This window comes from Condylura cristata, unplaced genomic scaffold, assembly GCF_000260355.1.
Source record: "Condylura cristata isolate star-nosed mole 26May11 unplaced genomic scaffold, ConCri1.0 scaffold00024, whole genome shotgun sequence".
NCBI lineage: Eukaryota > Metazoa > Chordata > Mammalia > Eulipotyphla > Talpidae > Condylura > Condylura cristata.
The window spans coordinates 13,720,601-13,734,917 of NW_004567125.1; the positions used below are offsets into that span (position 1 = coordinate 13,720,601).

Consider the following 14,317-nt stretch of genomic DNA (forward strand, 5'->3'; position numbering starts at 1 on the left):
AGCCGGTGGGGGAGGCGGCGGCCAAGTTCGGGCCCCAGCAACTGGGTTCCGAACCCGGTTCCAAACGCCCGCCCAGAGCCATCCCTGCTACCTTCGCCAGGCCTTTTAGGAAAGGTCGGGGAAGCCGACTTTGAACTCCCGGAGGGGTGTTGTCTTTGGAAACCCGGGAGGTTGCGGCCGCGGATGCACACGCTGCACACCTATGTCGGGCGCCCCTCAAGAGGGCAGAGCGCGGCCCTTTGTACTGGCGACCAGCTCGGCAGGAGGGGGAATCTGCAGCCCCGAGGCTGGGAGACGTTTACCGGTGGGGTGGACCTTGGAGTCTGGCCCGGCCAGATTTCTGCCCCTCTGGGCTGACAGGTGTCACCCTTCTCAGACTCCCGGTTTTGGAAAGTCCCTTCAGACAGAGCTGACTTTATTTTCTGAACCAGTCCCTGGAAAATCCAAGTGGTGGAAGTCTGGGCCAACTAACCTGATGCTTAACTGGCCTGTAGAAACCACCCTGCTGACAGGTGTCCTGTTGTAGTCATACATCTTGACAGGAAGCCAGCACCCCTTTCTGGCTGCTGAGTGATTCCATGTTTGGGTGGCACTAGCTGTGAGAAAGTTCTGCCTTTCAATGCACTCTTTAAAAGCTCTTTCTGGAATGTTTACCCACCAGCCTGTTCTGCCCTTGGGTCGCCACAGAACCAGTCTGGTCTCTCTTCCACGGAGAGCTTTATAAATATTTGAAGGCAGCCCCTCTTGTCAAAGTCAAACATGTCATCTTCCCTTTTCCTGGTGCTTGCCCTGCAGCCCTTTTTCCCAGGCCTGAGACTCTTCCTCCCCTTCGTTCCAGCCCCACATGCTCCAGGCCAAAGAGGTCTGTGTAGGTTAAGCCACAGTCACAGGTGCTGAAGAGCTTGCAATCGTGCCTCATTTTTCTGCATTGAATCTTATTTGCAGAGATGGAGCCCACAGCCTATCCTCTGAATCTGACTCTGAAAGAAGAAGAAGAGGAAGAAGAGATTCAGAGCCGGGAATTGGAGGATGGCCCCACAGATATGCAGAAAGTCCGGATCTGCTCAGAAGGCGGCTGGGTAAGAAGGTGTGGGGTCTTACACATGCCACGAGGGCAGGCTTGGCAGCCAGGCTGGTAAGACTCCTTAGGCAGATACAGAAAGTAAAAATAGCCCAGCCTGCCGGTGTGTTTGCATTCTTGAGAAAACAGTCCTGTGGCTTTAAAAGGCACTGAAAATTGGCGGAGCTGGTTCTGGAATAATCCCTGTCATGTTGCTTATCATCATCAAGATTGGATGGCCCAGGCCTTGTCTCTGTCCTGTGGCCCTGGGTCCCTTATCCGCTGCTTGATGCCAGGCATAATGCAGATAACTAAAGACATGCATGCTGACTTTGGTTCAAGAAAAAATTATCCTGAGGCTTGTTAAAATGGTAAGAAAGACTCTCCAGAACTATTAAGATGAGGCTGTATCAAGAGAGGAGAGAAAAATCAGGCTGAATTCTGAATACAAGCAAAGATGAGCCATGAGCAGAGGGGAAGGGCCAGTGGATGAGAAATTTCTAAGAGGAGACAAAAGATTTGGGGGCAGATAGAGTTTTTCATAACCTGAATAGAACTCTTTCTTGCTGAAGGCAGGCTGTGCTGATCAGAAATCAAGGAGGGGGGATACTCCCTATACAGACTTAGCAGGATTTCTTGCTAAAATTGGTCTGACAGGCTGTGGATAGGAGGGGAGTCTGGCTAGTGCTTTCGTAAGGGGAGGGTCTTTGTCACCTACTGCTGTTTGAAGGGAGCCTCTTAGATAAGGACTTGGGGCACTGAGCTTACACCAAGAGACAGGCCAGTTGGTGTGGTGTGAACGTCTCTTACAGCAGTTCTCACAGTAGCGCTGCATTTCCAGCTGGCCCGAATGACGGATTAGGGTGCTAGGCAGCAGGGAACATGGGAACATTTCCAAACAGAACAGTGTGGTAGAATTAGAGTAAATCTACCAAAATGCAACTGCAACAGATATTTATAGTTTTGCATAGTTATTCACAGTACTTAACTGGAGTTCAGGATAATTGAGCATGAAATGGTAAACATTTAAATAAGCAACAGATTGACATTTCTTTGTTTAGTTTTACATTATGTCTAAACATTATCAGGATACATAATATCCACTGTTAAGAGGTCTGTTTTCCCCAAATGTGCTACTTGCAAACCATCTAGTCCAGCTGGCTTCCCAGAGGAGGGAGCAGGGGTCAGAGGTTATCTGCTAGAATACACATGTACTCCGGCATTTGTTCTTAAAACTACCTCTTAGTTGTGTTCTACAAGCAGCACCTTTTGCTGTGTATGTTAAACCCAAAAGACCAAAAAATAAGAACCATTGTAGCACCAGGTTCTGGGTTTGGGCTTAGCCTTGTCGCTTCCCTGTACCCATCACTCCTCCCTGACCCCATTTCCAACTCTATCACTGGGGAAGCCCAGGAGGGCAAGTCAGTCCCTGTCTAATCCAGAGCAAGAACTCAAAGCAGTAAGAAATTCCCACTTCGAGGCTAAATTGGCTAAACCAGAATATCTAAAATAGATGGGGAAAATGAAGCCAGCAAAGTGGACATTTGAGTGTGTTGGGATCAGAGAAAAGAGCAGGGTAAAGGCCTGCCAGTCTGGGAAAGGAGGGTGTGGAAGGGAGAGAGGGATGAAGGGAGAGCCTTCTGTGGCCTGCAGGCAGTTTCTGAGGCCCTGCCAGGTGTTAAGTCAAGATCTCTACCTTCCTGGAGTGGCTGTGTCCTGAGGCAGCCGGAAGTGGAAGTGAATATAATTACCGGGATGGCAGGGCTGCCAGGCTGTGGAAATCAACTCAAGGGGAGGACCCTCTTTGAGGCTTTCAGAGGTTTCTGGAGAAGGCAAACGTCTCTGCAGGGGGTGACTTGCCCTCACCCTCACTCTGCCTGGGACATCTGACAATATCTGCAGTCATGTAGGGTTCTCACATCTTGTGGTTGGGAAGTGGGAGGTCCTGCTGTATCTGGATAAGGGCCAGGGAGCTGCTGGGTGCTGGGAAGCCCCTCAGCACCATGTCACTTGTGTTGAATTTGAGAACCTCTGTGAGAGCATTAAACTAGGGGGAAATTGAGTCTGTTCCTTAAATCTGTCTTGTGGTCATAATTATGTTAGGGTGATCAATAAGCTCTTTCAGACATAACAGGCATACTGTATATTAGGATATATTGTATGGGAGTCAAAATACAATTTCAGGTAGAGAAAAAGAAATACATGTATTTTGAATCAAGTCTTATTCATGAGTGGAATGGCAGCAGCTGGGGAAAGAAGGGAAGGGCCTTATTCTCCAGGCAGGAGCAAGGCCAGGAGTAAAGGGTTCAGGGCCAGGAGCTGGCCTCTGAAATGCATGTCAAGAAATGGAAGAGAGGAGGAAGATGCGCCAGGGCCCAGCCAAAGGATGTGTTGCGTGTGCTGCTGTTCGTCCTCAGCAGCCCCGGGGGATATGGCATGTGAGAAAACACTAGCTTAGGAGTCAGACTTTCTAGCTTAGAAAAGTTACTTAGCAGCTGTTTCCTCACTCATAAAAGTGAGGTAGTGACCCCTATCTCAGTATTATTGAAAGGGTTCAATAGGAGAATATATTTAAATGTGTAAGAGGGGTTGTCCTTCACCATCCCCATATACACTGGGTGCAGTGCTCTGGTGCAAGCTGTCTGCCCTAAAACCCCATCATCCGCCCTGGGATGGCTGTGCAGCTTCATCCGTGAAGCCATGTTTACTCTTAGAGAGCTGGAATGTTAGCTCCTCAGGCAGGTTGAGGCTGTGCACTCAAGCTGAAGGAAGAACACTGATCTGAGGAGGCCTTGATCTTCGAGGGACTGGGGAAGGGAGGGTCAGGGTTGGGGGGCCCTACCTACAAGGCCAAGAAAGGATGTTGGGGGTGGGGTGAATATAGGCTGCTTGACTTCAGAGTTTTGCCCAAGGCTGGCCCTGTTTACCTTCTGCTGTGCTCTGCCAGATAAAAGGCCTCTGTGGAGAGAGGGCCGATCTGCACAGCAGGGCCTGGCTGAACACTTGCTCAGTTCTCACAGAGGGTTGCTGTGGAGAGAATTTTAAGCCACTCCACTGCGGGCCTCTGGAGCATAATGTGAGCTTGTTTGAAGAGCCTCCGCGTCTCAACCCCACATACAAGGCCATCAGTCTCCACACACCTCTATGACTTTAGCACTCATGTTATTTATACCCAGCCTGGGACACATTACCTGCTGGGAGTATCGATAATCCCTCTGAAATGATAGGCATAGCCTGTCCTGTATCAATTTTATCAGTAAAGAGGAAGGGACTATAAATAGGTATGGCCTACATCTGGAATTTCCTAGGGAGAGAAAAGGCAAAGGGGAGAGTTGTTTAAGAGCCTGGGAAGATGCTGTGTGGAAAATCCCTGCCTGGCTGACTTTCCAGATAGATGAAGTCTGAGGAAAGCCTCGCCACCCTAGAGACCCTGTTAGTGTTTCACACTTGGGGGCCTTTGTCCATTCTTTCTCCAAGAGTAGACTCAGCTTTGGGACAGGTATTACCGAATGACTAACTGAAAGGATGTCAAGTGAAACAGGAGGGAAATCCAGAGATTATGTGTTTAAATTTTTCATTCAGAAACACATTTGTAAATAACTGCTCTCTACAGGCAGTGCCCTAGGCTTAGGGGAGAAGTGGAACACAGGCTATGACCACACCAAGCTTGGGTTCTAGGGAAGCAGCAGACAAACGGAAAGGATTCTGCTGTCCCCCAGGGATGAACCCAGAGCATGGCAGGGACATGTGGCTGGCACACAGGCCTGGGAGGAGGGGCTCCTGGGGAACTTGAGGTTCTGGCCTGGAAGTTTTAAAAGATGGGTGGGTCATAGCCAGGCCAGGAGGGAGAGGATGGATGGAGGCTTGGTGTGGGGACCTGACCTGCTTCTTGCTCTTAGCCCTAAGTACTGGAGCCTTGGAGTCAGGTGGTGCTGGTTCCAAATCTCAACCCTGCTGTCTATGGGCTCTGAGTTTGGACTAGAAATGTGGACATGTTCCCCATGTGGAAGATGCTGGCAAGGTACTGGGGGGAAGGGGGGTTTGTAAATAAGCTGGGAATAAAGAGAAAAGCCCAGGGCATCAGAATGAGTGATGGCCAGATGCCTGAAGAAACTGCTGGGGGACACCGATAAGGATTTCCTAAGCTGGTGACAAACAGCCCCTCAGGCCTTCGCTTCAGCTTTGTGGGCTCAAAGCATTTCCTTTCTTTGGAAGCAGGGATTCAAAGCAATTAGCCTGGAAAAAAAGTGGCCCTGTGATTTCACGCCACTAAGTCTGATGTTCTTGGAAATAGGATTTTTAATAATGGGAAGAAAAAGCCATGAAAAGAAAAGCAGATCGATTTGGGCAGGTAGGTGGCCTTCAGCTATGAGAGGCCACCTTCTATGGGGGGGGCAGCGATGAGAGAGTAGAGGGCTTCCCAGTCCTGCCAGGTCTAGGCATCAAAGCAAACTAGTCTGCTCTGGTGTCTCATTACATAAAGTTAAGCTCTAATTAGCCTTCTATCCTCCTACTCAAGCTCTGTGGGTCGGAAAAGGCCAGATGAGGCCACTTCTCGCTGACTAACCTGGGCAGCTTTGGGTGCTAGTCAAATACCAGGGATATGGAGAACAGTCCCCAAGAAAGCCACTAAGATTCCAGGGAGAGCAGTGAGACTGGCTGAAGGAGAGCAGGGCATGTTCTGTTTGGGGTGAGCTGCGATCGGGTCCCTTGAATTACCTTATACCGGAGGGTATGAGGATGACAGTATCCTGCCTGTGATGGTAGTGTGTAGATTCTTTCTCTAGGGGCTGCTTTCCCCATCTGTGAACCCTGGGTGGATGTTCGGGGGATAGTAAGTACTTGGTGGCACCCTAAGAGACCTGTGCGAGGTCTCTGCTGTCTTTAGTAGCTGCGTCTCTGGGCCAGGCCTGCCCCTGCGAGATGGAGGTATATGTGTCTGTGTCTGTTAGTCGCTGAGAAAGGCCTGTTTGCTGTTCCAGGTGCCGGCCCTATTTGATGAGGTGGCCATATATTTTTCCGATGAGGAGTGGGAAGTGTTGACGGAGCAACAAAAGGCCCTCTACCGGGAAGTCATGAGGATGAATTATGAGACTGTCCTCTCCCTGGGTAAAACTTTGTTTTCCTTTGTCTCCTAGAAGCTCTGAGCCCAGAGTTGGTTCCTTCTCTAGTGTGCCTAACATCTCTCCCTCCTGAACTTGGACTCTGGCCTTTCAGTGCCTGTGCAAATTTAATTTCCTTTTTCCAATTTAGGAAAGAGATAAATATTGTGTTCTACGCAGCAGCTTTGTGCCAGTTTACAGAACCACCCCTAGTCAACTCAGGCATTCACATCAAAACTAAATAATAAGCATGACTTAAGAAATGTCACCACAGGTCTGGGCCTGTGTTTCATTTGTTCCTTAGGAGGGAAGGCAGGCCTCATTATTATCCTATCAGCTCAAAAGTTCGGGGAGGAAACCCCCCCAAATCCTTGCTCCTCTCCAAAATAAACATCACCTGTGTTATCAGAATTGTAACTGGGACCCTCCCTGGTAGTGCAGGGTGTTAAAGCACGGCACAATGAAGTTCCCGCAGCCATTTCAGCACAAGTTTGATCCCCGGCCAGGGAGGTGACCCACATGGTGTGGCAGACCTCTCCTGTCTCACTCGCTGCTCCCCTGAGCAGTGTATTTCATTACATCTGCCTCTTTTACTCCCTGCTCTGTCTCTGGTGAATCCTCTCAACACCACCACCTCCACCTCCACCGCCCCCCCACTACCAGCTCCTCCCTTGCCCCCCCCCCCACCTCTGGCCTTTATCCCAGTTCTGTATTCATAAATAAATCTTAAAAAAAAAAAAGAATTGTAACTGGAGAATTTCCCGGTTTGGTTATACAGGTACCACAGTGTTAGTTTAGATCAGCTGGCTGCTGTACCCACCTACTTCCCTGCTAAATGCAATTCTTTGTTGTGTCCCTGACCTCTAGTGGAGACCTATCAGTTCCCTTGGACAGACCTATTTTGCATCATATTTCTTCTTTCAGTGTCCCCAATCTCTTCCTGGTCTTTCATAAATCTCTGTGTTGAGAGCACTGCAGTGGGGTAGGGGTGGGGGAGGTGGGAGGTGAAAGTGTTAACAAGTTCTTATTTCGGCCATGCATCAAGACAGTAATACAAAGCTTACCTGTTTTGTCTCCTGGAAACAGAATTCCCATTCCCTAAGCCAAACATGATTACCCGTTTGGAAGGGGAGGAGTCTCAGAATTCCGACGAATGGCAGCTCCAAGGAGGATCCTTAGCAGGTACGAGACTATACCAGCTCACGTGCATCCAGTGGGAGAGTTAGTAAGCTGGATTTCAGTTTGCACATACATTTTTCTGTGGGAATATTTAATAGTAGGACAAGTTAGAAGGCAGAAAGATCATGAACTCGGAAGTATGAGTTTCTCCAGTGCTGTATGAACGTGGGCAACTAATTTTGCCTTTCTGAGCTTCCATTTCTTCATCTGTCAACTGTGGGTTATGAGTCTGTGTGCAATATGGGGATTAAGCTCACTGAAGCTCGTCCAGCATTTTACACATCCCAGTAGCTGAGGGCACCACAGTGGTATACCACACCACACCACTCTGTCAAGTATGGAGAAAAGTGTGGATTATTTACCTTGGCTTCCTGTCCATTTCATCCCGGAGAGGAAAAGCACTTGAGCCTACACATTCAGTGTAGGGATGTGGTTAGAAGTGTAACAGTTGGATCCATATAGTTTCCAAATGGCCAGACTTTTATATCTCTGGAACTGAGAATGCCTCTAGAAATGGATGGTATGTTTAGTTTTTTTTTTAAGATTTATTTGTGCATACAGAACTGGGGTACAGGCCAGAGACTCAGGAGTGGAGAAAGACCTCACCAGAGACAGAGTGGGGAGCAGAACAGGCGGATTGACGAAGCACACTGCCAAGGGGAGCAGCGGGAGGGTCAGGAGAGGTCTGCCACACCATGTGGTCATCTCCGGGGCAGGCGGGAATCGAACTCATGCGGAAGTGGTTTCAGCTTCTTAGTGCAGTGCTTTAACCCACTGTGCCACCAGGGAGGGCCCGGCATGTTTAGTTTTTTTTTTTTTTTTTTTAAAGATTTATTTATTTTTGCATACAGAACTGGGATACAGGCCAGAGACTCAGGGGCAGTGAGAGGCTTCACCAGAGACAGAGTGGGGATCAGAACAGGCAGATCGATGAAGTACACTGCTGAGGGGAGCAGCGGGTGGGTCAGGAGAGCTCTGCCATACCATGTGGTCACCTCCGGGGCAGGCGGGAATCGAACTCATGAGGAAGCGGCTTTAGATTCTCAGTGCTGTGCTTTAACCTGCTGCGCCACCAGGGAGGGCCCCGGCATGTTTAGTTTTTTAAAGATTTATTTTTATTTATGCATACAATAGCTGGAGTGTAAGCCAGAGTTGCAGGGGGTGAGAGGCTTCATCAGAGACAGAGTGGGGAGCAGAACAGGCAGATCATGAAATACACTGCTGAGGGGATCAGCGGGAGAGACAGGAGGGGTCTGCTGCGCCATGTGAGTCAGCTCCCTGGCCAGGGATGGATCTCAGGCCGCAGCAGTGATAGCGCTGAGACTTAAGCACTGTCCCACCAGGGAGGCCCCCAGAAGTCATTTTACTTACTGGCATTACTTTTGCCTCCCAGACAATGAAGACACTGACGTGAAGCCTCCAGATTGGGCGGGTCCGATGAGCAACCCCTCGCAGCTCCCTCAGCCTCAGCATTTTGATGGCTTTGGCTTCCGCCTGCCTCGGGACATCACAGAGCTGCCTGAGTGGGGTGAGGGGTACCCCTTCTACGTGGCCATGGGCTTCCCTGGATATGACCTCTCAGCTGAAGACCTGGCTGGGAAGTTTCAGTTCAGCAGAGGGATGCGCCGTAGCTATGACGCGGGCTTCAAGCTGATGGTGGTGGAATACGCCGAGAGCACTAACAACTGCCAGGCTGCCAAGCAGTTTGGGGTGCTGGAGAAAAACGTGCGGGACTGGCGCAAAGTGAAGCCGCAGCTGCAGAATGCCCATGCCATGCGGAGGGCCTTCCGAGGCCCCAAGAATGGGCGGTTTGCTCTGGTGGACCAGCGTGTGGCCGAGTATGTCAGATACATGCAGGCCAAAGGGGACCCGATCACCAGGGAGGCCATGCAGCTGAAAGCGCTGGAAATTGCCCAGGAAATGAACATTCCGGAAAAAGGCTTCAAGGCAAGCTTGGGTTGGTGTCGGAGAATGATGCGAAGGTACGACCTGTCCCTGCGGCATAAGGTGCCCGTCCCCCAGCAGCTACCTGAAGACTTGACGGAGAAACTGGTCACTTACCAGCGGAGTGTACTGGCCCTGCGCAGGGCGCACGACTACCAGGTGGCTCAGATGGGCAATGCCGACGAGACCCCGATTTGTTTAGAGGTGCCGTCAAGGGTGACTGTTGACAACCAGGGGGAAAAGCCTGTCTTGGTCAAGACGCCAGGCAGGGAGAAACTGAAAATCACAGCCATGCTGGGGGTCCTGGCAGATGGGAGGAAATTACCTCCGTACATCATCTTGAGGGGCACGTATATCCCCCCGGGGAAGTTCCCCAGTGGGATGGAAATCCGCTGCCATCGGTATGGCTGGATGACCGAGGACCTGATGCAGGACTGGTTGGAGGTGGTGTGGAGGCGGAGGACTGGCGCCGTGCCCAAACAGCGAGGGATGCTGATCTTGAACGGGTTCCGGGGTCACACCACAGATTCTGTGAAGAACTCCATGGAAAGCATGAACACGGACATGGTCATCATCCCGGGGGGCCTGACCTCGCAGCTCCAGGTGCTGGATGTGGTGGTCTACAAGCCGCTGAATGACAGTGTGCGGGCTCAGTACTCCAACTGGCTGCTGGCCGGCAACCTGGCGCTGAGCCCCACCGGGAACGCCAAGAAGCCGCCCCTGGGGCTCTTCTTGGAATGGGTCATGGTTGCATGGAACAGCATCTCCAGTGAGTCCATTGTCCAGGGGTTCAAGAAGTGCCACATCTCCAGCAACTTGGAAGATGAAGATGATGTCCTATGGGAAATCGAGAGTGAGCTGCCAGGAGGAGGGGAACCACACAAAGAGTGTGACCCTGAAGGCTTGATGGAGAGCAACTGAGATGCGTTGAGGTAATGAGTCAGGACCGTGCCCAGGGCCTTCTCTGAGGCCGTGTGGGGCACCCACAGCTGCCTTGATTTTCTCCTTCCTACAAAACGTAACTGCTTGACGCGGGGTGTATTTTGCTCTGCAGCCTGGACCCAGGAGTATATCTACCATACATCAGATGAACAAGATGTGAGCTGCTAGAACATTTCATTGTAGAACTAGAATGTTGAAAGAAACAATCTGGGTATGGAGGAGCATTATCTTGCTTAGAGTTGCTTAAGGGTTGCTCACTCTGTGTGGACGTCATCTTGTGAACTGTAGTTAACAATTATTTTCTTGCCTAAGACAGCCTTTTTCTTAATCTAGAAATGGTGCTGAACATTTAGGGCCTAGCTGTGACCTTGGTGCCGGGAGTGGTGCTCACCTTTGCCCGCCAGCAGGGCTGTGGTGCAGGGAAAGCAGCTCTGCCTGCAGACCATGTCCTGGGCCTCAGCTCTGTCCTGGCCGGTCTGCAGTGGCCCACTGGGAAATGGGAAGGATAGCGTATGCCTGCTTTTCGTTAGGAGTTCAGAAGCATTTTAAAACATCTTATTCTCAAGATGACCTCTGCACAGAGTGAGCAACTAATCATTTCTGTGGTTCTCTGCTGCCTACAGAGAGGTATTTTTAAACTGAATTATTGTGCCAAAAGAGAGATTAAACAGGATGCCTGTGTAGGGCTCCATGAGGGAAGTCTGAGGGTTGAAGTAGACACACCTGGAGTTTTCAGTTGCGTAAAGATGGGGGAACAACTTTAAAATTAAGTGGGAATGGATAGTGACTACACCACACCGGTGGATTGAGCCTGCCCCCTGCTGCCTCCACTCAAACACACCCTGGGAGAGGAGAGGATGGCTGTGTACACCTGCAGGAACTGATAGAAAAAATTATTCATTTTCTCTTCTCATTTCCCTTATTGTCTATTAATTTGTTCCTCCAAACAGTGCTTAATATGAAGAAGCCATTTCTTCTTTCACAGACGACCTAAAATTTTCTTAGAGGAGAACTTAATAAAATAGTGCTTCCTTAGGGAAACTGCCTAACAAAGAAATTAAGAAAATGTCTTGACATTTTCCTCCCTTTAAAATATAGTTAGGTGATTCCAGCCTACAAGTGAAAATAGAATTCTTTCCCCTCTGTTCATGCTGTGTATGTTGAAAAGTGAACTAACAACTCCTTCCTGGCCTTCACCAGCACATACTCATAGCACTGAACCCCGCTATCATTCTGTCACCCCCTAGAACTATTTCCCTAGTGGAGTCAAGGTCTTACTGCTACATTTAAAACTCACCAAAATTGCATTTTATCTCCTCACATTCCCTGTTTCACCCCATAATGCCAGTCTCCCTTTTTTTTTTATTAAAAAGTTTATTTTTACATCATTTGGCCAGTCTCCCTTTTTGACGGTTCTACTACCTTCATAGGGTAGCAAACTTGAACTACAGCAAGAGAAAAGGATAGAAATGAGGGAACAGGTGGGTAAATTGGGCCAAAGTGGTCAATTGGACGGGGATGATGTAAACTAGATTTGGTGATGAACATAATGTAGCCAACACAGATCTTGGTGTCTAAGGCTGAATGCTTGAGACCTGTATCATACTATAAACCAGTGTTACCTCACTACGAAATTTTTTTGGCCCAATTCACCCACCTGTTCCCTCATTTCTATCCTTTTCTCATTTTACCTTTTGCTTGTCCTCTCCTTAGGTAACATTTTTTTGGGGTCCACTTTTCATTTTCTAAGCCATTTGCTACCCAAAAGACTGACTCAGAAACACCCAGAGAGGAAAGGGGAGACACAGGGCTAGGCTGTGGCTATGAAGACAGGCTCTTGTTTTCCCTTAAACACCAGCCATGAACTGCTGACCTTGACAGGCACTGGTCACCTAGGGGCTGCCCAGTGAGGAAATAGAGCAGGAGGTGAGGTTTTGGTGAACATGGGATAGAGGAGGAGACGTGGGCAGAAACTGCTTTCTCGTGTTTGGAAATGTGGTTAACAAAATGATGATACCTTTTGTTAAAAAGTACATGGCATGTAAAACCCAGTGTTTTGCATTTAGGCTCTTTCTGTTTTCCAGCAAGTGGAACTGTGTTGGAAACAGTTGAAGAGCAAAATCTTCGAGATGATTCCTGGAAGTGTGGGCGCACAGGGACAGCAGGAGAAGCCATGGGCTTAGAAGAGCCCGCATCTGGATGCGTGGGTGTCTGTCTGCACCCCACTCTGGGACACAGCTGTTGCACCTCATGTCCATGAGGGTCAGAAAAGTCTGGGACGCTTGGTTTCATCACAGGCTTGATTGCCCTACTTCTTGTTCTAGAGATGACCCTAGAAGAAACCTGTAAATATGAATGAACAAAGGTGTTTTCTGGAGAAGAGACCATTTGTCCAACATCAACAAGGGATTCATCATGGGCACTGCTCCGCCAGTGTCCTTTCTATGGAGAAAACCTCAAGTCAGTTTTTCTTCTGCCTTTAAAATTGCTTCCAAGAATAGAGCCTGTCCCCACACAGGTCTGCATAGAAGGCTTTGTAGAAATGTGTCATTTATATATACCTGTTACTTACACATTTCCTCTTTTGGAAAAACGAGACACTAATGATAACAAAATTCAGACATACTGGCCCTGTGCCAGCAGATGGCTTTTCTATAGACAAACTGGGTTGGTACGGGAAGATAAGGGGTCAAAATAAACTCTGCTGTTTTATTTATCTTCCCAATCTGGTTGGCAGCTAGACTTTTTTAGGGTCTCATTTAATGACCTTATTTTTCACTATTCTATGTAATCACTGGGCAGCATTTAGTACACAAGCTCTTGTTTTCTCAGGCTGCCTGCAGGAGTCACCATGAATTATCTGCTGCCCACAATGGTACAAGGCTCACTGACTCATCTGCTACTTGTTAATTTCTTTAATATTTTCACCACAAAGGTGAGAGGGCTTGGGCCTTTAGCCAGTTATTTTGAGACTTCTGATCTCCTGCCCTGCAGGAATAGGTGGGAGGTCTATGAATTTTTACACTATAGTAATTTGCATTCCCACATAAGCCGAGTGTTATGAAAACATTCCTCCAAAGCTGTCTGTGCTACAAAAACAAAAAGGAAAAAAAAATAGCCAGAGCTTTATAGACCGAGCCATTGCTAGATACATCATTCCAATGTCACATCTGGATCACAGGCTACGAAAACCAACTTTCTTCCCTGTAAATTCAGATCTATAGTATGCAGTCCTAGACATCTGGAAACACCTATTTCTACTCAGGTACTCATTTTCCTGTTAGTGATTCAACTTTCTCATCTTTCCAAACCAGTTTTCCTCTAAGAGGGTAAGCTTCACTTTTAAGTTCCATTATCTGAACTTAAAAAAATATTTTTTTGTTGCCCATTTGCTTTTTACCTGTACTGTGCTATCATCTCAAATGCCATCTAAACCCAACTACTTTTCCATTCCAGATGTTTCCATTCATTCCAGTTCTACCTAATTTATCCTTCACTGTTCTTGTTTCTGGCCTTTTGCTCTTTTAATTCCTATTTTACTTGCTTTAGGAGTTTAGGGGTTTTATATTATAAGGCCTAATTTTGGTCTCCTGTGTTGGAACCATAATGGTCCTGCAAAGAGTAGAAAATGGGTTCAACTCCTGTTTCTGTCCAACACCTCCTTGAGTCTCATCATCAGCTGATAGATGATGCCTTACAGGTTGCATAGCACTGGAACTTTCCTAGAGTAATGGCACTACTGTCAGGGTTTTTCTGGGCTCATTTCTTCCACTGACTTAATTATGATCTATGCCTAGTGGAGCCCCAGTACAACTGTTTTGCAGGATGGCTATTACCCTAGAATTACTATAGCACATACTGAGACATAGTTGTACTTCCCCTAGATAGGAACTGACAACAATAAACTTTGATAATAAAGACAATAGGCTTTGGTGGTTTTATTCGCTTGCTAGCTTTGTGAATGTCATATTGCAAGTTCATTGATCCTTCATTCTCCCTCTCGTTTGGGACCAATGTATTTAACACAACTTTGAATTTTAAAGTGTTCATGGGTTGTACTGGTATTTTGGGAGACAAAGGGATGAAAATG

General features: G+C 48.2%; 1 protein-coding gene across 1 annotated transcript; it reads left to right on the forward strand.

Annotated features, from left to right (window-relative positions):
- Positions 1–945: 945 nt before the first annotated feature.
- Positions 946–13,021, forward strand: POGK (pogo transposable element with KRAB domain). The gene is made up of 5 exons (XM_004688439.2): positions 946–1,079; positions 6,043–6,169; positions 7,249–7,344; positions 8,735–10,217; positions 12,312–13,021. Exons 1-4 carry the CDS (start codon positions 948–950, stop codon positions 10,204–10,206), a joined length of 1,827 nt encoding a protein of 608 aa, XP_004688496.1. The 5' UTR covers positions 946–947; the 3' UTR covers positions 10,207–10,217; positions 12,312–13,021.
- Positions 13,022–14,317: the final 1,296 nt, after the last annotated feature.